At 46.8% G+C, this 24,225-nt stretch overlaps 1 protein-coding gene across 10 annotated transcripts in view; it reads left to right on the plus strand.

The window, feature by feature from the left end:
- Positions 1-23,866, plus strand: part of MAP2K4 (mitogen-activated protein kinase kinase 4) — an 82,715-nt gene extending 58,849 nt beyond the window's left edge. For 7 of the 10 annotated variants that reach the window (XM_085240373.1, XM_085240374.1, XM_085240375.1 and 4 more), the window contains 8 exons: positions 6,738-6,857; positions 8,832-8,883; positions 9,290-9,417; positions 19,046-19,123; positions 20,068-20,216; positions 20,620-20,789; positions 21,838-21,883; positions 22,915-23,866. In XM_085240373.1, the coding sequence (XP_085096499.1) occupies positions 6,738-6,857; positions 8,832-8,883; positions 9,290-9,417; positions 19,046-19,123; positions 20,068-20,216; positions 20,620-20,789; positions 21,838-21,883; position 22,915 (744 nt within the window). In that variant the 3' untranslated portion in view covers positions 22,916-23,866. The remainder of the gene's footprint in view (positions 1-6,737; positions 6,858-8,831; positions 8,884-9,289; positions 9,418-19,045; positions 19,124-20,067; positions 20,217-20,619; positions 20,790-21,837; positions 21,884-22,914) is intronic. The other 3 variants (XM_085240377.1, XM_085240379.1, XM_085240371.1) reach the window with 1 other exon arrangement.
- The last annotated feature ends 359 nt before the right edge of the window (positions 23,867-24,225 follow it).

A 24,225-nucleotide genomic window follows, 5' to 3' on the forward strand; every position in this document is an offset into this window, starting at 1 on the left:
CTGCTCTGAGCCAGGATTCAGATTCTCTGGGAATAGATGGAGCTACAGGTGGGAAATTTTCTTCCTCCTACTCCTAAAAGGTGAAAAACTTCACTCTGAATCTCTTCAGAGGAGCTAGAATGTGGAGCAGGCAGCTCTCACAATCAAATAATTGGCAAGAAGGTTGTAGCAGCTTCAGGAAGCAATAGGACAGATGGGCTGTTCTGAATATACCTCTCTGAAGGACTGAGCAGTTGGTGCTGAGAAGCAGAGCTCTCCCCTGATGGTTTTGGGAGTAGGAATAGTAAATCAAATTGGGTGGAACTTACTTTGAAGGCAGTCATATAACTGTAAACAGACAAGTTGTTGTGACAGCCTCTATGAGTATAAACTGTTTGGTTTGGAAAGGCAAAAAATATTTTCCCTACTTGTATTCTCACTTGTTCAGCAAACATTTTTTGATAGGGAAAGGTTTAAAATGCTGCTTTGTCTCTGGCAATTCTGACAATTTGAAAGCTTCTTGAAAAATTGCTCAATGCCATAAGCTATAGCTATACCATCGGTTCATGAAAACCAGACTGGGGCGCGAATAATCTTCATGGAAGCTTGACATGGGATTGAGTCTTTTTTGGGAAGTGATATTGATTGTCCCTCAGCCATCAGCGCCTTTACCTGTGTTTTATTTGTTCCTTGTTCTTCAATCACGTGGTACATCCTTCTGTTAGGTATGTCTACAAATACAGTGTAATGTATATCAATGTAAATTATCAGCAGTGGAACTTCGTGAGAGTTTTTAGGCACTCACTTGGATGAAATTGAATTACTTACTTAGTGAAACATGAATAATGGAAAAGCGACATTTCAACCTTCGCATGAATAAAGGAGACTTCATCATGCTGACGTCAGATGGTGCCTGTGCTGGAGTCTCTTTCCAGAGCTATGAGGTTGTGACCTTGATGTCACCATTCACGTCCCCGTGGTGGTACAGCCTACTTTGTGCTATTGAGGCAGCTGACCGGACTGCTCTGCTGCTTCTGCAGAGATCCCAGGTAGAAAGTTTCACCCTTCTGGCAAGAGCAGGAAGCATCCCTCACTGCTGACTTGTTCATGTGAGTCAGTTGAGATGGCTTTCATGTCCACAGCTTGACTTCTTAAGAGAGAAGGTTGCTTCTAGTAAAGCCTGAGGAATGAGGAGAATCAGGAAGAGAAACACGGGAGAGGTGGTTCTGCTGTTATTCCTGGCTGTAGGAGATTGAGAGCCTGATGAAGTCAGCTGGCTTCCCCATACTGCCCCAGCGAGACCATTGACTTCTGATTTACAGAGCACACAGAGCTTTCTATGTTAGTCCTGAGAGATGGCACGTTGCAGAAGGTCTGGTTACCAGGGTCAGTTTATTCCCTCTCAAAACAGTAATTGCCAGATGGGAGATGAAGAAGAGGATTGCTAGGAATTCTGCAAAGATTTCACTTCTAGTGAGAATGCAAGAGTATCAGGCTGAGCTATACATCTGCTCTGGGTGACCCTGAGACTTGCTCCCTCAGAGTTGCTGTTTGGAGGGCGAAGATATCTGTGAGAAAAGCAGTTGTTTCTTGTGTGTATGCTGCAAGATTTGCAGCTGACCTAGTTTGAGATTGTTCCTGTGTCCCAACCACACTAACTATTCTTTTAAGGTTAATTTCTGTTTTCTTTTAACCATTTCTGTTACCTTTCTTATCAAGAGTGGAAGAGGACAAAAGCTTTGTCTGACTTGGGATATCAGCAGCAACTTCTACACACTATGAAGGTAGCCAAGCCAAGTTTAAATCAACAGACTCAGTAAATGATAATGCAAAATTCATTCCAAGTTGTAAGATAAGCCCAGGAAGCCAGGCAGAGCAGGCCATGGGACCTTAAGCTGGTATGAGGGACGAGTAAATAGTATGGCTGTGTCAGCAGCACAGCACTGATGTTGATTTGAGTTGTGGATGTATCCTTGTTCATTTGATACAAGATCTTTGTTCTCTTTGCTGTTGATGTCTGCTCATCTTGAGACACCCAGAGGAGAATGGGATGGAGTGCCTGTCACCTGCAGTGCCCTAGGAAGTACTTTCATAATACACATTATTTTCTTGAAGTAGAATCATAGAATCCTTAGGGTTGAAAGGGATCTTTAAAGGCCATCCAGTCCAGCTCCCCCGCAGTGCACAGAGACATGCATAGCTAGATCAAGTTGCCTCGAGCCTTATCCAGCCTTGCCTTGAAAGGCTTCAGGGAAGAACACCCACCACATCTCAGTAGTTGCTTTTTCCCAACTCATGAAAGTAGTGTTTAAAGCCCTGCTCTGTGATTTTTGTCCAGTAAACACTCTGTTTAAATCTATGGGATCTCTAGGAATTTTCAACAGTTAAAAGACCTTTGCAGACTGCTCTAGAAACTCTCAACTCTTTTTTATTGGTGACAAACTAAGATTTGAGGAAGAATGAAAGCAATTATATTTCATGAAATTTTATACTACACAAAAGCATTCAGACAAAGGTGACAGTCAATTTAACTTTCCTGTGACAGAACAGAACCACAACTAGAAAAATGAAGTAATAGAAGAATAAATATTTCCAGTATCCTGCATTCTCAGTCAGAGACAGAGTTGCTCTCTGTCCCAAAGATCTCTGTTAATATGAAATAAGTATAATATTCAGAACAGTGCTAGTCATTACAAAGACTTTCAAAAGTGTCTCCCAATGCCAACATCCAGGCAGGCTCTTAAATCTGCAGTGTTTATTATTTCAACATATTCAGGTTTGTTTGGTACCTTGAGTCTTTCATTGGACTGAGACTCCATATGTGATGTCGCTGCTCTGTAGCACTTCTGTGGAGTTCCTCAACTTGCTACCTGACCGAGGAAGTCTTCAGCTGTTTTGGAATGGCTTGAGATGTCTGGTCAAATGAGCAATCCTCAGTGCTTAGGAAAAGTGCCTTATGTGTCTTGTAAGGAAATGTGGTGGGAGTCTCCATTCACTCTCATTAGTATAGATGCAACTTGCACAATGGTGCACTAATGTGGTAAAACTGCAGTGTTGGTAGTGCAGGATCACAGACTGGTTGAGGCTGGGGGGAACCTCTTGAGGCCATTATGTCCAAGCTCCCTGCTCAAGAAGAGCCACTCGGTGCAGGTGGCCCAGGACCGTGCCTGGGCAGCTTTTGGTACTGGAGATTCCACAGCCTCTCTGTGCAACCTGTGACAGTGCTCAGGCACTTTGCACATTCAAATGTGTTTGTGGATTGTGTTGTTAGGGAGCCTCCTGTGCTATGGTTTGTGCCCAATGCCTCGTGTCCTGGGGAAGAGCCTGGCTCCTTCCTCTCTGCACTGTTCTTTCAGGTATTTATAGACATTGATGAGAGTTCCCCTGAGCCTTCTCTTTCCCAGGCCGAACTCATCCTTCGTCATCTTTTTGGCCCTTGGTTGGACCCTCCTGTGGCTTCATGTCTCTTGTGGTTGGGAGCCCAGATCTGGACTGAGCACTCCAGGTGCTGAGCCAAGGGGAGGGGTCAACGTGGCAGTACTTTGCCTAAGGCAGTCCAGAATACCATCAGCCTTATCTGTGGCTGGTTCATGTTCATCTTGTCTGCCAGGACCTTCAGGTCCTTTTCCTGCCAAACTGCTTTCCAGCTCAGTGGCATCTCTGTAATGTATTAGTTGCTGGCAACTAAGAACAAGAATTCAGAAGTGGAAGCAGCCCAGCTGCAGGTAAATACACAGTTTTAGTGTATGTCCTGGACCATTGGAAGGACATTTTTTGACGTGCCTGTAAGAAGTGCGCTAGCATCTGGTAATTTAGCACTTGAAAAGGAATAAAATATATTCTTTGGAAGAATAGCTATAGTGGAAGAGAAAAGCTAAACTTCTTCCTTTGCCGTTTTGTAATCAGAAATCAACCTGACCTGGAGCATGAATTGAAGAGAAACTTTCATTAAGATAATTTTGTTCTCACAACTCAAGATGAAGCAGAAGTTTACCATGCACACCATCACTTCTCTGTATTTGCTAAGAAAGGAGCTGGGTTACCAAATTCAGTTGTACCTGCCAGTCTTACCCTTTGTTCTCAGTAAGGTTTTTCAGCTCTGCCTGTAGGTAGGTTCTTTCAAGTTACAGGAAGAGAAGAGAACCTGCAGGATTTTGACTCAGCACCAGCCTTTAAGAAGTTACATAATTGAAAAGCTCTCTCATCTGTCCCAGGGGATGGACAAAACCATGTCTTGATTTTTGCTCTCCTTTGGTGCTTTTGATCACAATCATTTTGAATGTTGTGGTGACACACAAACATGTTGGAGTGTTCAGTAATGCACACCACAACCCTGCAGACATACAAAGTGAAGCTTTTGTTACAGTCACAGCTCTGATAAGGTTGCCTGTTGTTCTACATAAATTGGCTTTTCCTGTACAAACAACAGCCTTGTAACCTGGGCCACTGAGGGCGCTCACATACCAGTGCAGTTGAACATAGATGTGAGGCTCAGGGCAGCCAGTTGAATTCACAAACAAATCCAGTTCCCTGTAGTCTCAGTCCCACGGGAATGTGGCACACTAGCAGTTTTTAAGCTAGGGCTGCTCAAAGCAGAAGCAATGTCTTGAAAGATCCTGTGGGCAGTAGAGTCGTCGTTTGCTTTCACTGTGGATAGTTGGTAAGGGTCTGGTATGGTTCCAGTTTCACATGACTTCACATGCATCACTAACACTGCATCCACAGTACTTTCTCTGAGCCACTCTTGATACAGAAGTGCCACAACTGCACTTTGCATTTGTTGCCAATGCTGAAAAGGAAACACTTCTGCATCTGAAACAAATTCATTTCTACAGTTTAAATCAGATCAGGGCCTCAGCCAAATCCATCCTGAGCTCTCCTTTCTCCATGTCTCTCTCCACAACTGCCTTGTGTCAATCACTTGGAATGGCTGTGTTCTCTTCTCTCTGTGCTGTATTTGCCTCTTGGTAGTGTCCCAGCCTCTGCATTCAACAAAGTGCCTTTTTGATCAGTGCCTTTTGCTCTGTTTCAGATGTGTTCTTTGGGCTCAGGCTTGTAGCAGCCCTTTCCCTTATGTGGGAGATGTGAGCTGATACCAGTGTGTAGGTGAAGGATGCTTTTACACCACTGAAACTGTCCCCTTTTATTCCCACTGGCCCCTTTGCTGGTCTTTTGTGTTCCCACTAAACCAAGCAGTTGGTGTGGAGATGGATGCCATGGATAGTGGATGCCATTTCTTGGCCTGTTTTTCGTAGGAGGTCATTCTGAGTGGATACAAAATCTCTTCTCTTTGGCCTTAAAACCTGTGGCTTGGCATGCTTTTTTAATTCTCTCATTAGTACCTGAGAATTGCTTCTGGCTGACCTGAAGACCAGGAGGTTGCTTCAAACAGAATTGACTTCAGGTGCATAGAATGGGAGCATGGAGCTTTGCAAGAGTGCCAGGATTTCTACGCTCTTGTTTTTTTTCCTCATTTCATTTCCATGTGCTTTGTGTGTGTCTGTGTTTTTGTCTGATTGGGAATAATTACTTCAGGAGGCTTCTCCTCTATTTGTCACTTCCTGCATTGCAGGAGCTCAGCAGTGCTTCAGACGGTGCCTCACCATAATGGGGCAGCCAGGCTGATCAAACACATCTTGCCATTAGATTTTGGCAACTCGTGAAGTTTTAACAGTGACTGTGATGCAGCCTGTAGAGATTGTCATTTCTGGTGAGGACAGTCCAGTTCTGGTGATGTAGTATTCCTAGGAACAACTCACTGCATGCAGTGCATTACACTCTACAGAAACAGCTCATACAAAGCCTTCAGTGATCCTCAGTGGGAGTGAAAATGTTTAAAATTTGAAATAGCTAAAATCAATCCATGGCTAAGCTGTTTATCACCGTGCATACTGCAACAAGGGATGAGAAATTCTTCCATCCATAATTTTTGTGGTGACCCATTTCTTATCCCCATCTTGAATGGGCTGACTCACAGATCTTCGGAGAGAACTTGGTAAGAAGACATGCTGCTCTCCCCTGATTGTTCACCTTAGTTTTTCATAGAATCATACCCCGTAAAGATCATCTGGTCCAATTCTTCTGCAGTGAGCAGGGACATGCAGAGCTCGATGAGGTGCTCAGAGCCCCATCCAGCCTGACCTTGGGTGCCATCCTCCACCTCTCTGGACAACCTGTGCCAGTGCCCCACCACCCTTTTCACTTAGCAGGGATGTGCCTTAACAGTTTTCTGCATTTAAATTAACTGTTAAATGCAAGTCAGCAAAACTCCCTGTCCTCCTGGATTTCTTTTCATTTTCTCTTGCTTTAATTATGTCTCCAAATGCAGTATGAAATGTTCTCTGGCCTACGCAGAGTTGACGTAAACTGCAGGGCATTTTTGTAGTCTTAATGTGCGTGGCTGTGTCTCACTGTGCCATCAGCCTCCTTGGGAACCAGACAGTTTTTGAGGCGTCGGTTCATCTATTCTCGAGCAGCTAAAATGCAGTGTCAAGTCTGATCTTGCCAGTTAGATTTCTCTGCTGGTGGATGGAGTGAGAAATGGATAATAGGGGTGATTTCTCCATTGCCTCTCAATGACTAGTTCAGGCTCGCTGCTGATCAAATGGCTGAAATTAATCAGGATGGAATTCTTCCTTCCTGTCAAATGCATGTTGCTGTTTCTGTGTTTTATTGGATTTGAGGGATATCTTAATGCTCTCTGGGTTTTTGTTTCTCATTTAAGCTTGACAGTAACAAAGATTCTTTTCTTTTTCCAGGGTGATTGTTGGATCTGTATGGAGCTCATGTCTACCTCGTTTGATAAGTTTTACAAATATGTATATAGTGTATTAGATGATGTTATTCCAGAAGAAATCCTAGGCAAAATCACTTTAGCTGTGAGTATTTTGTTAAGCTTTTTTTTTGTGTGTGTGTGTGTGGTTTTTTTTGAAGCTAGTTTGAAAAATTCAGGTCTCTTTCTTAACTTGTAAGAAAGATGCTTGATCTGCATGCAGTGCAACTGCTGCTGTTGTATTGCATCACAGTTTTAATGAACCTTGAATATATTATGGTTTTCCTATAACATATAACATGGTGGATAATCAGGTCCTGGAGATCTGTAACTTTGACTCTGCTCAAACTCTTGGTTGTCTAAATACAAGAGTAAGCACTGACTTTGCAAAACAGGTTTTTGGGTTTGGGCTGTGAAGGAACAAGTGTTGAAAAGTATTCTGAGATGTCTGTCCTGCTGCTGCCCATAAAGCTCTGTTGGGCCCATTGGATTTCTGTAAGATAGTCTGGGCTTCCATGGTCCAGAAACCTCTTGGGCAAAGGCTCCTAAAAATGCAGGTGGGTTCTTTAGCAGGAGCATAATCAGTTTGTTGTTCTGGTCCAGTGAAAAAGTCACAGCTGAGCCAAGTGGGTAATTCCAGTGAGGCCTCTAAACGGTGAAGTCTGCTAGGAGTCTGCTTTGGGAGTGACAGGAAAACGTGAGTGATATGTTGTAACAAAGCACAAACTGCTTCTCTGCAGTAAGTTGATGTCATGCTTTGTCAGAGTGGTTGGGAAGTGCTCATCAAGTTGCAACCTGCGACCTCTTGAAAAGCTACAGGCAAATTCTGCTGAGGGTCAGATCCTGGGACAAAGCCATCATCCTCATCCTTCCAGAAGACATCTTTATGAGATATTGTGCCCACCTGGACCTGCAGTCACTTCTTAGAAGCTGGCAGTCTGCCTCGATGGCTCACACACTTTGTTATAAGATGATTAAAGTCAAGACTGAAAATCCAGTCTAAGACGGCTGATGGCTGTTCTGCTGCTTATGGGATGCATCATCATACTACTGACCAGCTAAATGTATTACTGGCTGAAGCAAGACCTGTGCAGCAGCCTAGTGTGTTTCACCACATCACCCTTGATTTCATGCTAGCGCTCTGTTACCCTGAGCTGAAGAGTCTGGGTTCGAGTCTAGGAGCAGGAGATTCTAGCACAGTCCAAGAAGACCATCCACTCTCATTCCTCCACAGACCTGCCTAGAAACCAGTTGGTGGTTTGCTCTTCAGCAGAGTTTGGTAGCTTCAGGTGACAAGCAGAGCCTGCACTAGGAGGGCAAAAGGAGGAAGTTGGGAGGGACAGCACTGCAGCTGCCCCAGTTGGGCTCAGCAGAGTTTGCCAGAGCTTCTCATTACCCAAACTCTTGGACACAAGAGTTTATTATGTGAGCAGGAGGGAGCGTGTGCACCAGGAAATGCAAGCAGGAAGGAGCAGGCTTTTGAGGCTTTTTGTCCTCACAGGCATACAACTTCAGAGAGCTTACCAGCAGAACACTAACATCCTCTTGCCGTCATCATTAAGTCAACGTTCTGCCTATCAGTTTCACTGATCTATGTGAAATTAAAACTTATTTTTTTTAATTGTCCTGTCTATCAGGCTTTTTGAGTATCTCTTCCACTTGGTGGTGAATGAGTAAATCACAACAGTGTGAAGCTCCTCACAGCACTGAGAGGAGGAGCTGCTACTCAGGAATGGGAACAGCAGAATAGGGCATTTGTTTCTTATGGAAAAGGTACAGCACAGGGCTGAAAATAAGTTCTTACTTAATTTAACTAATGTCAGAAATTACTTAACTTCATCTCTTGCTTTCCTGTCTTGAAGTGTGAGTGTGATCTTTCAAAGTTACTTGCCCTCTTTTAATATCACCTTCTGTTTGCAGGAAAAACTATAAGAAAAACGTTTTAATCGTATAGTTTATTTGCAGCACTTATGGCTTTTTGTGTTTAATGCTATTCTCCCCTGCTCTTGGACCTCCAGAAGTTGAATAATCACAGGAATTTTATGACATCTGCTTATTTTTTATCTGTATTTTTTCCTAGACTGTGAAAGCACTAAACCACTTAAAAGAAAACTTGAAAATCATTCACAGAGGTAAGTTCACGTGTTTTCTTCTTCTTGCTTACAGTGCTAATGGCAAGAATTTGAAGCAAGCTTTGCATCAAGTCACAGTGTAATTAGCACAGGCCCTGCCACAACTGGGAGCATGGGGAGCAGTACAGATTCTGCATTGTGATCTCAGGGGTTGGTGGCTGTTTCCTTGCCCCTCTGATCCACGTTTTTCCATTCCAAGCAGGGGTTGGACTGTTGTACTGGGCTTTCAGCGTTGTTGGGTGGCTCACTCCATCTCCTGTCGCTGCTGGTTGGACCTTCAGTGGCCATGAGCACAGTCGGGGGCCATGTGCAGCAGTCACTATTGGTGCTGATTCTCTGCAGCTGCCCTTTGGGAAATTTAACCCTCCAGCTGAGACTTAACAGTTTAAATTTCTTCCCCTTACAGATATCAAACCTTCCAATATTCTTCTGGACAGAAATGGAAATATTAAACTCTGTGACTTCGGCATTAGTGGACAGCTTGTGGACTCCATCGCCAAAACACGAGATGCGGGGTGCCGGCCGTACATGGCGGTGAGTGGGGCTGAGCTTGGTACTGGGTGCCTGTGGGCTATGCAGCTTCCTGACCCTCTTCACCAGGCCTGGCTCCGAGCGTCTGCCCAAAGTGCCAGCTTGGTTCACATGTGATAAGCACTCCCTTCCCAGAAGAAACTACTCTAGAATAAGCAGTTAGTGAAGGGGACAGTCCACTCCCTGCCCACTGTCACCACCCCTCTGTTGATGCAGTCCAGGGTACTGTTGGCTATTTGGGCTGCAGGAGCACACTGCTGGCTCATGTGCAGCTATTTGTCCAGCAGGACCCCAAGTCCTCCACAGGGCTGTTCCCAGTGAGTTCTTCTCCCAGTCTGTACTCACATATGGGATCACCTCTACTCAAGTGCAACACCTTACACTTGGCCTTATTAAACCTCATTAAATTCTCATGTATCCACTTTTCAAGCCTGTCCGTATCTCTCTGGATGGCATCCCTTCTTTCTATTGTATCAAGTGCACCTCTCAGCTTGGTGGGGGTACACTCAGTCCCACTGTGTGTGTCGTTGATAAGGATGTTGAAGAGTGCTGGTCCCAGGACAGATTCCTGGAGAACACTACTCATAACCAGCCTCCACCTGGACATAGGGCCATTGACAACAACCCTCTGGCTACAACCATCCAACCAGTTTTTTATCCACACCTTTCAAAATTACAGTGATTTTTGAAAACCACTTTATTTCCAAAGTGTGCCATAACTTAATTCCAAGAGAATGTAATTCTGGAGAGCAGTGGTAGCAGCTCGCTAGCTCTGAGCTGTGGCTCCTGGGAGTCTGTCCAGCTTGTTTGTTTCCCTCCTACTCCCAGTGATAAGCACTGTGGTTGTGACTTTCAGAGCTGTCTGAGCGTTCAAATACACAGCACATCGGGCTGCTTTGAAAACGTATTCCTGGGTTTTACCTGAGTTTGAGGAGTGGCTTGTGTCTGAGCTGTTTGTCTGCTGCTGTAAATGTAACTAATTCCAGGGGCACTTTAACTCCTTGTGCCTCAATATGCTGAAAAATACTGTGTTTTCTGAACTGTCTTATCTACAGAGGTTCAAGAAAAAAAGAAAGATAATCTCTCCCTTCGAAAGTATAATTCCCATCTGGTCTGGCTAACAGCTTTCACATGGCTTTTATCTGACTGTGGTGTCCCAGGAAAACCTGTTTGCCCTAATTCTGATCTCTGCAAACAGGAGCCTGAGTTTCTGAGTATTTGAACTTCTCTATTGATTGTTCTGATAGCAAAGTGAGCTGGCTGGAATTGATGAAATCTGTTTTTGGAGACCACTGCTGTGGTAAAACAGCATGTGAAGTTCCAGAACCACCTAACTTAGTGAAATGGGGAGCTCTGTTTAAAGACCTGGGTGGTCTGGAGAGAGTTAGGGGCAGTCTCCTCTCTGAGCTCTTTTGACAAGTGTCTGGATTTTCTTGCAGGGAAGAGAACCAGTTGGAGCTGCTCAGTCTGCTGTGTTGATGAGGTTTAGGATGCTAGAGCAGAGGGCCCCAGGGTGGGATGGAGCTGGGGCAGGGTTTGTGATACCTTGCTCCCAGGCTGCCTGCTGCCCTGTCTAGGCAGTTCTGATTGCATCACTCGCGGAGTTAGGAATACTGTTGACTTTCCCCTATTCTCTGAGGCGTGCATCAGTTCTGTATATAGGGGTCTTGCTCACCACAGGGGCCACAGGGCCCCTACAGTTTCAGTGGATTATAATTAAGAGAATTCACATTCCTTTCACTTTTGCTTAGAACTGTGGGTAGATAGTCAACTTTGCTCAAACTATTGGTTTAATTACATGACAATAATTGGTGTGTTTGTGAATAGCTGTGCTTCTTCATTTCCCTTGAGACTTGGGTGAGTCAATAATACTTCTCGATCTCCCTCCCCTTCCGTATGCACCTTGTTCTTTGTGCATTTCTATCACCAATATAGGAGTGGGTTGAATTTTTAAATGAGAAAAATGTTTCAGTTGTGTTTATAAGAGCTTTGGCATGGTATATGGTTTGTGGGATGAGCCAGCAGCTGGCAACTGGTGTGGGAGACTGCTGGCCTCTTCCCTTCTCTCCGACTCAGTGACTCCTCTCCAAGTCCATGTGCATTCCCATGTACTGGGAAGCCTGGGAAACGGGGCGATGTCCCCAACAAGCAGACACAACTGCCAGCGCTGTGGCAGCAAAGGCTGATGCTGTAGTGATGCTGAATTTACCTGGAAGTGAGTCAGGTCCATCACACTCATTTGGAAGGGTAAATAATTGGCTTCAATGTGAAATAGGTGAAGAGTGCTAGCTAAGCTTCCATAGTGTACCTGCACTCAGCCAGGGTAAGTCTGACGAGGGCTGCTGGATGGTGCTCCGTGATGATGAGAGCGTGTTGCCTGCTCGGCCTCTGGCACTTGCAGTAGTTCTTGTAGCATGAGCACTTGCCCATCAGAGGAACCTGATAACACTGTGTTCACTGGAGCCAGATCCCCAAATAGCCATTGATAACAATAACATGGGACGTCTGCCCGTTTGACTGGGAGCGGGCTGATTGGGCAGCAGGAGCCACATCCAGCTGCTAAGCAGGTGCTTTGTGTTTGAGCCAAAATGGTTGGAGCTGTCATGGAACACAGCATGTCAGCCTTGGAGCTGCCAGTTCTGGAAAAGTTGTGTTGCTTTTGACTTTGAATTTCCATGTGGTCACTGCATTGAAATAAGGAGTAAATATGCCTTGTGTTCTCTGAAAGAAAGAAGGGAAGGGCTGGAGCCCCCCTGTCATCCCAGGATAGCTGGTCATGAGGGCAGTTTTTGTGGGCAAGCATGATGCTGAGCCCTCCTGAGACCCATTTTGCTGCCAGCACTGTGGATTTGCTCTAGGTGAGGTTCTGCACTGTGATCATGCTGGGCTTGCAAGCTGCTGCCAGCCCTGATTCTGCCAGCTGCTGCTCTTCTGCTTCATTGTTCCCCTGAGCCAGTTCAAGGATCAGCAGTAAGAAAGCAGGCCCTCCCAAAAGGAGATGGCATGTTTATGCAGTTGGCTTGTAGAGAAGGTGTAGAGCCTGAACGGTGGCACAAAAGAGGGGTGTGAGCAGGGCTCTGTCGGGGAGCAGAACCTGGTGCCCTGTCAGTGTGGAGCAGCTCTCAGTCAGCTTCGTTGCACTGCAATGTCAGCCCCTCCGGTCCCATCCTTCAGCTGTGTGCCCGGGGCATCAGTGCCCAGGGTGCTGGCTGGTGGCCCTGCCTCCCTGGTGAGCCCTGCCTTGTCTCCTGCCGCAGTTTCTGGGCTGGAGAGGTGCCATGCTGAAGGCGACAGTCTGCAGCGTTAACATCTTTTACCCTTTTTAATGCCCAAGGGATCCCAATTTCTGCGTCAGAGGGGAGTGATGAGGCCAAGCTGGAATGGATGCGGGATCCACGCTCAGGTGTCCTGCCTTGTCCCACTCTGTGCAACCAGGCACAGGCACCCTGTGCTGCTCTTCCTTGGCTGAGGTGGCATTGCTGCCTCTGTGGCCGTGGAGGCTGCATCCCCACATGCTAAGAGCTCGCACACAGTTTGGCCATGCACAGAAAAGGAGGAATTCCTGAGACAGGCAGCAGGGCTGTCCCTGTGCAGCTCTGTGGCCTCTTTGTGGGTGTGGGAGGAGGACTGTGGGGCTGGGATGGCATGGCAGAAACCTGGGTTTAGCTTCACATTCCTGACCCAGCGCCCGGGTTTTCATTGGGCTTTGTCATTCATTTAATTGAACAGGGAGCCTGCTGGTTTGACTTTGTGCAGCTGAAATCCTCCAAGATTCTCCTGATCCATGTTGTGTGCGTTGGATTTCTTGTTTATTTTTTTGTTTCATTTTTTCCTTTTGAATCTCAAACTTGGCACCCAGCCATCATTTCATGACTGAGAAAACAGATTTGAAGGGAAGCAGTGAGACGTGCAGCACCATCCCTGTGCGCTGCGCGGGCGACGCCGGAGCTCTGAGCACAGCCCTCCCCTCTCGTGTGCTGCTGATGTCACCCACATGCTTCTGCGGTTTCAGCTGAGAACATGCCTCTGCTTACTCATTCATAAGCTAAAATCATCCATGAGGTTTGCCCAGCGTGGGACTTCTCCTGTCCAAACTTAGCTCCTTACATCATGCAGGGCAGAGCCTGTGCAGAGCAGCGTGCTGCAGAGAGGTATGGGTACCTCGCTGGGGGGGAGGCAGCAAAGGGAGAAGGAAAGGGTCACACAGCTCCCAGGTCCACAGCTGTGCTTCTGTTGTCTTTGAGCTGCTTGGCTCCTGTTTGAGGCCAGGGAGGCATCCTGCTGCAGGAGGACCGTGGCGATGCCCATTGCTGAGAGCAGCAGTGCCCTGCATGGCTGTGGGAGCTGCTCGGCTGCACCAGGCAGTCCCAGCAGTCACCCTGGCACTGAGGTCTGGGTGCAGCTGAGTGTGGCCTGCACAGTTCTCCAGGATCAGAAATCTTCACATTGCACTGCATTTTTGCTGGACTCCTTTTTTTCCTGTGTATCTTGAAAGCTTGTGTTCTGGTTTCACATTAATACTGTGAAAAAATAACTGGGTTCCCTGCATTTCAGTCTTTTCACAATTACTTCAAGGATTTCAAGAGCATCCACACCAAAATTGCAGCCATCAGTGAAGTTCTGGGATGAAATTACTTCTTAAGAGCGCTGAAACAGCACCTTCCAGCCCTCTAAAACTGCTGCCTCTCCAGAGCTCAACCCTGTAACCCAGTGAAGTTTCTTGGAAGCCACGGATGACTGTGGCCTCTGTTTCTACTTTGTTTAAAGAATTAAGAAGTCCTTTCCTTGCCACGGCCTCTGTCCCCAGCAGGTACTTTCTGACTGAGGAAGTCACCTCCTAAGCTGTTCTTTGAGGGGATTAACAGACTGAGCAGTTTATGTCCTTGAGACAGATTGGATTGTGTTCTGTGGCTATGCTATACTCCCTCCTGGTGTTCAGCATTCTTTTGCAAACATAGACCCCAATATTGAACCCCAGCAGTGGATTGTATAAGGAGAGCATTGCCCAGCGACACACCTTTAATGAGGGTTCTTTTCTGGGATTTCATGCTCTCCTGTCCTTTTCTAGGATGCTGTCTGTCACCTCTGAGTGCTGCTTTTTCTGTTTCTGTTTGGATAAGTCAGCATGCAGTCAGAACCCAGCTTACCACGCAGCTCAGATCACACTTGTTCTTCAGGAACACTTGCATATCACACAGTCGATATTTTAATACTACACACAATTTAACAACTTGAATTTTGTATTTTCTGGTGGTTATTAGCTGTAGACCAAGGCAAGGCACCTTTGAGTCCCATTATAAATGCTGTCTTTTGCACTGAATTGGTCCTTTTAAGAACATAAGAAAGTTAAACTCCTGAACACTCTCAATTAAGCCAGTTGCTAATGCAAATTATCGATGCTTCTTTAGTCACAGTTCTTTAGTATGCAAGTACCGTTTTTAACAAGGTGATGAAGGTCACAAAGGATATATGGTGTCAACACCAGTAGGAACCCGTTGGCTTCATAAACCTTCCTTCCAATCTTTCCGTGCCCATTGAGAGCCCCTGGCTACCTGTCCTCTGCCCTGGGATCTTCCTGCTGCTGGAATCGAGGAGCTCTGTTAGAGAAGTCGGTGGGAGGAGATGGTGATCCCCTGCAAGTGGAAACCAGCGAATCTACCTGGGAAATGCTGCTGGAGAAGTTTTTAAATGAAACATTCTCTCGGAGTAAATACGTGAAGGAAATAGGAGGGGAGGAAAGGCCATTCTCTAGAAACACGATCTCTGCTGATAATCTCTGTGCAGCCACAGGCTGACCTAGGAGAGGGGAGGAACAGGAAATCAAAGAACAGAGGAGATTTGGGAAGGGATGTCTGAATTAAAAAGTAAAAGCATGGATGAATATTTTGGCTGCAATCTTTCTTTGTGGCGATAAAGCTCCTGTTACCACCTATATAGTGTTATTCATCCTTAGGTGTAGAAAAGGTGTGGAACCCAGCACTACTGCTTCTATCCCAGAGATAATAAATGGAGAAACAGGAAGAAGCTGCTTGTCCATGACCCCCACCAACAAAGACAGAATAATTTGTGTTCTCTGCTTCCCTCTCAGCTGTTCCACCCATCACACCATCTTGCCTTTGCTCTGCTATGTCACACTCTGGAGGAGCGCAGTCTCCTCCCGCAGCCAGCACAGGCTGCTGTGTGGGATGCTGCAGGGTGGTGAGGCACAGCCTGCCAGAAAAGTGGGTGCCCCATCCCTGGAGGCACTCAAAGCCAGGTCGGATGGGACCCTGGGCAACCTGAGCTGGTGGCTGACAACCCTGCCCATGGCTGGGGATTGGAAGTAGGTGATCTTTAAGGTCTCCTCCAAATGAAGCCATTCTGTGATTCTGTGATTCCTGTAGTGATTGGCTCTGCGATACAGACCAGAGGAAACAAAGAGTTAATCACTTTTTCATCAGTCACTTGGTAGTGGGCAGGAGGGGTATAACCTGAGAAAAATTTGATTGTGTTGTCTCACTCCTTGTGTGGATGAATTGCATCTGTGTTCTTAGAGCAAGGCTTGTGCAGCACTGAGGTCACCTTCTGTGAGCCCTCACACACCTGTGAGGAGATCCAGGAAGCTTACTGGGCTTCGCTGCATGTAAAAATCAAGATCCAAATGAAATTAGACACCTCAACTCTTTAGCAACCAGTAGCACAATTCATTGTCACCTCAGAGAGTGCCCCGAGTCATCCTGCAGAGCAGCACCAGCAGGAGCAGCTGGGTGCTGCTTTGTGACTCTGTGTCAGGGCTGCTGCTTGGCACCCAGCTCTGCTCAGGAGGCAGCAGGGAGGGCTCTGGGCACAGCAGGGCTTCCCCTTCTCTAGGAGCTTAGCCAGGTGAGTGTCCCTGGGAGGTGGGAGATGAGACCTCCCCTAACCATAGAGTGAGCCCAGCCTGGGGAGCGGTCAGGGAAGGAGCTCCCTTGTGGACAGGAATAAGACATTTGGAGGCGTCGGCGAGCAGGTGAGACTTGCATCCTAGCACTCTGGAGAAGGAGTTAGCAGGGGAGCAGGTCTGAGAGCCCAGCGGGTCAGTGCTCCCTTGCTGCCTGCTCAGCACACCGCTTCCCCTCCTGCCTGGGCTCTCACTGAGGTTGGCCATTGCTCCAACTCCATTGTGTGAGGCCCGTGCAGGGAGAGCCCTGAAGGAAGAACAAATTGCTCTTCTCTGCAGGAGTATTCTTGAGAAATACAGCAACGTGAAAAGGGAGTGGCAGCATTTTCCTTTACTGAACAGAAGAATTTCCCAAACTGTTTATTTATGCTCCTAAAGATGGTTTCCATTGCTATTGCACAGCCCCACAGGCAGCTGTTAAGCTGCCCTGTGGCTGCTGTGGCTCTGCACGGTGACACATGGTTCCCTGTGAGCACTGAGCCCTCGCAGGGCACAGCCCTGCTGATGAGAAAGCCGTGGTAATGGGGTTATCACCGCTGGGAAAACAGCACTTTCGTCTGGAGCACTGCCTAAACACATACATATTTGATCCGCTGGTTAACAAAGCAGCAGAAAAGCGTGCTGGGGAGCTCTGCCTCTTGCATGCAAGACTCAGATCCAGTCACTGTTGGAGCCGTGGAGGTCTATTAGCTCTGCTGCCTGGCTTGTAGCTCACTGTATGCTGTGCAGCAGAATTTGGCACAGACAGCTCTGAAGCCGCAGCTTCCAGATGTGCAGGGCTTTACCTGCTCCCAGCATCCACCAAAGTCAGGGCAGTCCCTGGGCTTCACATCCAGTGTTTCTCATTGCGTGCTGCTGTGTGTGAGGGGAGGTGGGCTGCAGTGGAGGCTGGCAGCTTCAGCTCACATCCATGTGTTTCTGTGGTGGAAGGGGAGGGAGCATTTACTTCCTGTCAGTTCTGTTCTGTATTTTGGATTCACAGATTGCTTTCTGGTGGCTCTTCATTCCATGTAACCTTTTTATTGTCTTCTACTTTGGGAACACGTTGGTTTAAGTAGCAAATAAGGATGTGTTAAGTACAGTTTTGTGCCATTCAGGCAGTTTTGAATTTGCAGTGTGCGCGTAGGATAGAAATTCCCTGATTATGTAAGTAGTGAAAATCCAAATCTGAGCTTCAAGAATTATGTTTTCCTAGAAATACTGTTTTTTCTTCAGCAACATAAAACAACTGAGAACTGCAGCAAGTTGTATGTGCATCTGTTCTTGTGTCCCACTCCAAATTGCATGTCTGCTTATCTGTGGGCTGGGAAGAGAGGGGACCATCAGCATTTCCCATTTTTTGCTCTTTTGTCAGTACAGATGCTGGTGCTTAGGTGGACACTAAGCGAAGGGAGCCCTGTGCCAGGCTGTCCCGTGGTGTATTCACGCTCTGCCTCTTCACACAGTCAGCAGCACATCCAGGGGCTGATCTCTGTCTCGACCATTTCCTTTCCTTGCTTGCAGTTGGCATTAGAAAGACATCCAGCAATAACTGAGGTCTGTCTGCAGTTCTCATCCCAGGTCCCTGAGTGTGATGGTTGGACTAGATGATCTTCGTGGTCTTTCCCAACCTTAATGATTTTGTGATTCTGTGACCTTGAAAGACAGCATTCAGGGCGTTTGAACCCAGCCTGTTTCAAAGTAGATGTTGTAACTGGGAGAGAGGGTGAGAAAACACAGCGATGGCACTGGGAAGGTGATACACTATCTAACAAGTCATTGTGTAAACAGGAAGGTAACAAAGACGTGTAGAGTCAGTCAGTCTTGCTGAAAATGACTTCTTCCCTTTCTCTTTGGGGTATGTTTGATAGTTCGATTGGTGACCTCAGTGTGTGCCCTTGCTAGAGAAGATCCTGCTGAATGAGGGAAGGGAAGAATTTGGAAGCACGTTTGGGGCAGCTTTGTGCAAGCAGAGGGTGGCAAAGAGGAAAGCTAGCAGCAGGACAGAGCAGCCAAAAGTGCCTTGGGCTTTGGGGCCAGGGAGATGCTGTGGGGACCTGGTTGTTTTCTCACACGCATGGTGGTCCACTGGAAGCTTGAGGTTGCACTAAGGGATTTTGCTGGTTGCATGGCACTCTTCAGTATGTCGTGAAATCTTACGGAAATGTAGCTCAGAGAGCAATCGGGGCTTTCCTAGTATTTCTTGCAGCTGATAATTAAGTATTGAATTGCAATTCAGGTCTCGCTATCATTGTTTGCAGTCAAATCAGAATGTGATCCTGTTTCTTTTGGCATTTTAATTATTACATTTGTAATAAAAGAGGCATTCTCATAAAGATGAGATGCGAAGGATTGAGAAAGTCCTGCTCCCTGGATAGATCACTCTGGGGTGCAGGTGTGCACCTTGCTGTCCACCTTTTCTGTGGGAAGATCTTTTGGATATTTGAAGGCCTGATAACATGAAGACATCACAGAATCATGAAGTCATTATGGTTGGAAAAGACCCCTGAGATCACCACATCCAACCACCATCCCATCACCGTAATGCCAACCAAACCACGTTCCTCAGAGCCACATCTCTGCAATTCTGGAACACCTCCAGGGACAGCAGTGTTTCTCTGTTGGGGTTGAATGTCATCCTGGTGGGATTAACTTATTTTTTCCAAGTTTGCAGATGTGTCTCATTCTGTCCTGCATGGCACAGTGTTTGCATGGTACTTCTTTCTGTTTCAGCCGGAAAGGATAGATCCCAGCGCATCCAGGCAAGGCTATGATGTCCGCTCAGATGTCTGGAGCTTGGGGATTACACTGGTGAGTGAGTAGGGCTTAGGCCCTCTGCTGCATGGCAGTTCCCTGCTGGGTATCACACGCTTGGCGGTGTGACAGAGCTGATTGTTGTCAAATGTGCTTGAAGTGAAGCCCGGCTCTGCTGCAGTGAAACATTTGTCTTTTATGAACTGGACACCTCCTGGCTCAGAAGGAATATAAATCCCTTCAAGGCACGTGGCTTGCCTGAGCCCCTGAGGATACATTTAGCTGCAGCTGTAGTCAGAGGTAGAGATGTGAGCTGGGAAGAGGTGCTGGATTGTAAATGAATTTTGTCTTCAGAATCTGATGTGAGGAGGGATGGTGAGCGTGGTGGTGCAGAAAGAGCACCCAGCCTTTGTGGTGGCCTCTCACAGCCCTGGTGTCTGGGGTACTCCAGTGCAGTTTGTCAGTTAATCGTGGTTCCCAGTTGCTGATTTCTGGCTAACCACAACACTGCAAAGTGCAAACACTGATTGCTTGAGAAGCTCTCCCATTCTCAGGGTGGTGAAGTAGAAGCAGTGAGTCAGTAACTTCTATCAATGGGCTGCCCTCCCTTGCAGGCATTTTAAAATGCTTGTTTTCTCGGGATCCCTTTTCCGTAGTGGTTATTATGATGTCTGGGAAGGGATGGAGGATTTTATTTTCGCACTTCTGAAGTATCTTCAAAAGACCATTGGTTCATTTTATAGCCAGTAGAGGAGAGACATCTACCACATGAAAGTTCAGCACAGCTGGGTTAAATATTAGCTGGGTAAGTTAGGACACAGTCATGATGTAGGTAGCAGAACTCCTTGTCTTTCTCTCAGCTGAACTGCCCGTAGGAGATGAGAGGGAGAATCTCATCTTAATTTTCCTTGGGGACCTTCAGGCTCCTTGTAGAGATTTTGTTACCCCAAAAGAACTTGGCATTGTGTAACCTGTCTCCTGCTGTTACTGTCTTCTTGCAGTATGAGCTGGCCACAGGGCGATTCCCGTACCCCAAGTGGAACAGTGTGTTTGACCAGTTGACGCAAGTAGTAAAAGGAGACCCACCACAGCTGAGTAACTCAGAGGAAAGGGAATTCTCCCCAAGTTTCATCAACTTCGTCAACTTGTGGTAAGCACTTGGAGTTGGGTTTTTTTTTTCATTGCAAAGTATTTTTCAAGTCATGTGCCAACACTTAGTTCCATGCTCCTGCACCAGCAGGAGGTTGAGGACTTTTCACATTTCTCTTCTTTGGAAGGTGATGGGAGGTTTTTGAGTCTTTCGTCTGAGTGGGATCTGAAGGATGGGCTTTTGGGAGCTGCTCTTCAGGGAAGAAATAAGGAGAAAACCTCTGAGAGTCACAAGACCCATGGCGGGAGATTTGCTTGGCTTGTGCAGCCTGTCCATTAGTTATTATACAGCCTTGGAACAGATCTGCTACTACCTTGCCTTCTCCAGGAAGAAGCCTGAGACACCTAGTAGTATTGTCTTTTGGTTGAGCTGAGGATCTGTTCTGGTCCTGCCTTTTGCACAGCCAAGCCAGGAGCCTTCCTGCCTGGTCGGACACGGTTCTGCTCAGCTGGCTGAAACCAAGAGCTTGCTCTCCTGCCTGTTTGTGCTGTTGGATTTGGCTCCAGATGACCCAAGAGAGGAACCTGCATGGCATCTGTGCTGAACAGCAGTGTTTGGAGAAGTGCCTCATTGGTCCGTTTGTACTTCACATCCATTCAAAGCTCCCAGGGCCTGCTGCTCTGGGACAGTTGCAGTGCACAGAGCATGGTTTTCAGTCTGTTTTTTGTTTAATCTAATTTTGTGAATAGGCAGAGTTCTGTCTGAAATATTTATGGTGTCCTTGTAGCAGCGCTGTAACAAACATTTTTCTTAGTAACTTTCAGTTAAGCACAGACTGATGTTAGTAAAACACTACTAGTCCTAAAGGCTGTGCTGGTGGGTGAGTGATGGCACTGATCCCCGGGGCATCACCCCACAAATGTGCATTTACTAATCTTCTATTTTTGTGAAGAATCAGGAAAAATGACAGAAGAATCATGCAGTGTTGGTGTCTGCTGGTGGTGATAGATGTGCAAGAAAAGGTTATTTTTGCTAATGTTAGAAAGTTGAGGGAGCAACGGGGAGCGCTGGTCGGGCAGTGTCTGTGTGCCCAGTGCTGTGGAGCCTTCGGTGGCCTCTGCTGCCTCCTGCTGTCCCACCACAGCCCGGCTGTGCCCTGTGCTGCAGGCCAGGAGCCAGCGAGCTGTGCCTGTGCTGGGGAGATGGCAGCTACATGGCAAGGCTGCAGTGTAGAATGGTGGAATCCCTGAGTGTGCCGGGTTGGAAGGAGCCGTTAGGATCACTGAGTCCAGCTCCTTGTTCCTGCAGGACCACCCAAAATCAGACCCCATGATTGAGAGTGTTGTCAGAACTCTGGCTGCCCACTGCCCTGGGGGGGACGATGTGGTTTAGCTTGCAGCTCTCTTAGGCCCATCCTTAGTGGGGTTTGTTGATCATTGTAGGGTCTGTGCTCATGCTGGCACCTGCACCCGTGTGGGGAGGGAGTCTGGTGATGACTTGCAACTTGGAAAGGGTGACTTTTGGAGGAAACCACGTTCCTGGACTTGAATGATCTGGGATGCTCTGAGTTCCTCCACAACAGCAGTAGATTCAGTATCTTGTGCTGTAAAAATGTATGTTTAATGTCTGTAACCATTTTCTCAGCCCTACCTTTTCCTAATTCTCTTTCTGCTTTCTTTAGCCTTACAAAGGACGAGTCCAAAAGGCCAAAGTACAAAGAGCTTCTGGTGAGTGCAGAGTATGCTTGCTGAGCCCAGCTGCTGTGGCTGTGCACAGCACAGGGCAGGGCCGGGTCACATATCTGTGTATTCTCAGCTGATGGAAGTAGTGCATTCAGCTCTGCAGCCTGAAGGACAGCACCGCCTCCCTGCCAGCCTGTCAGGCTTGTGTGGTTCATATGATGTCCAAGATTGTTGGTGTCTGTCAGTAAATATCCAGATCTAGGAGCTAGGCGAAGTTGGAGGTGCCATATTGGAGTAGGTTTTCTAACCAGACATAGCTGACCCATGTGGTCTCTGAATTGTGCAGGATTGGGTAAGACATGTAGGGTGTGCCCTGCAACCTCTGCCTTGGCTTGAGATCCTGGCAGGGGCACTCAGAAGCCCTGTCAGATTGCTGGCAGACGCTGTCACACATCACTGCCTCCAATGTATGAACCACACCGCGAAGGAAGGAGGTTGGCTGGGCTTTGGGTTTGGATAAATCACACTTGGCAGCCACGTATTTTTATGGAACTCTGTGCATTGGGAAGCCACGCCTCCAGAGAATGGGGGAAACCTGTCCTGAGTGCCTGATAGTGTCAGTAGGAAGGGAGTTTGCCTGGTGTCCTGGCCCACAGAGTCACCATGTCATTATTTCCCAGCTGCTGTCAATTAGAGCCAGCCAGTACGGCCTGCTGGGCAAACCCGAGGATCAGAGTTCAGAACTGTTTTGGGATCCTCACCTCTCGATCGGCCTCCCAGTCATGTCTCCCTGTTGTTATTGTCTCTTCATTGCTGAAATGGCTGATGATGAAGTCTTTAATGAAAGTATTTCAGTGTGTCTCCCGTGGAGTCTCATCCCACCTCTTTACTGCATGTTTAAGATAAGGATACCTCACATGCAAAAAGCCACGGACCAGGCCATGTCCTGGTGTCCTGCACTCATTGCCAGGCACTGGGGCCTTGCACCAGGCAAGTCTATATGCTGTGCTTGTATCTGGGGTATCCAGCCTGAAAGGCGAGTTTAGTAACCTGCTTGTTTCTCTATCTGATTCCAGAAACATCCCTTCATTCTGATGTATGAGGAACGCACAGTGGATGTTGCATGCTATGTTTGTAAAATCCTGGATCAAATGCCAGCAACTCCCAGCTCTCCAATGTATGTCGATTGATATTGCTGCTACGTCAAACTCTAGAAAAAGGGCTGAGAGAAAACAAGCTGTAAAGAATTTTCATCACATATTGCAGTGTTTTTAATGCTCGCCCAGACACCATGTGCAATAATATTGGTGTTATTTCCATCCTGTCTGTATACTGTTGTCACATATAAAGTGCATCCCTGTAATACCTGATCACACAGTGTTAGTGTTGGTCAAAGAGAGACCTCATCTGCTCTTTTGTGGACATATTCATGAAATGTGGAAATAAGTACATTTATTTGTTGACCGTGATTGGATAGCACCTAAAATTCATTTCTAGACTCAAAACTTGGAGACTCCTCAGCAGCTACTGGAAAGATTTTTCTCTCAAATTCTTCCAATTGTTGTTTCAAGTAATAATAAAAAGCAAACAAACAAAAGTTAGGCGTTGTCTGTCTGAACATTAAAAGACTTTGCCTGGAGGGAGAAGAACTTGCTTAACCAACGAGATGCTTTGTCTTCTGGAGCTAGAAAGGCAAAGGAGAATTTAATTCTTCACAAAGTGCAATAGATTTACCGCTATGAAATTCTGTTGCTTTACAGTCGCAGCGTACTTTCTGGGGACAGTGTGCTCAGCTGAACTTCCTGTTAAAAGAGAGATCATGTTAAATATAGTGAATATGTCTTTACCAAAAATATGTCGCGTTGAAAGAGGCTAACATTAAACTATTCAGAGATGGGACATAATGTATTCTTTCTCCTTTTACCAAGCCAGCCACTCTTCACTCTTAACTAGGCGTCCTGTAAATTGTTACCTGGTAAGATAAGACCTTTGATCTGAAGAATTATTAAACTACTCGATTGAATTTAACCCGCTTTGTGACCTGATTTATAGCTGCACAGCGCTCACCACCAGCTGGCTTTGCTTTGACTTCGACAAGTGCTGTTCACAAAGTCTGTGGCTGTTTTAATGAGCCAGAAATGAACGTCTGCAAATCATAGTCAGTGCTTCTCATGCTCTTCACTGTTCCCAGCTCTGCTGCTAGCTCCGTTTCCTTGCCCACAGCCCAGCCAGCAGCACTGCCACTTCCCAGCCCTGCGTGTCCCTAGCACGGCCAGACCTCAGCAGTTCCTTCTCAGCACTGTGCAGGATGGCTGTCCTGCCATGCTGAGTCTGTGCCCGTTGTGCTGCTGCAAATGTGATGCTCTGCTTGGTTGGAAGCCTCGTTC

Source organism: Meleagris gallopavo, chromosome 20 (assembly GCF_905368555.1).
Source record: "Meleagris gallopavo chromosome 20, MGAL_WU_HG_1.1, whole genome shotgun sequence".
NCBI lineage: Eukaryota > Metazoa > Chordata > Aves > Galliformes > Phasianidae > Meleagris > Meleagris gallopavo.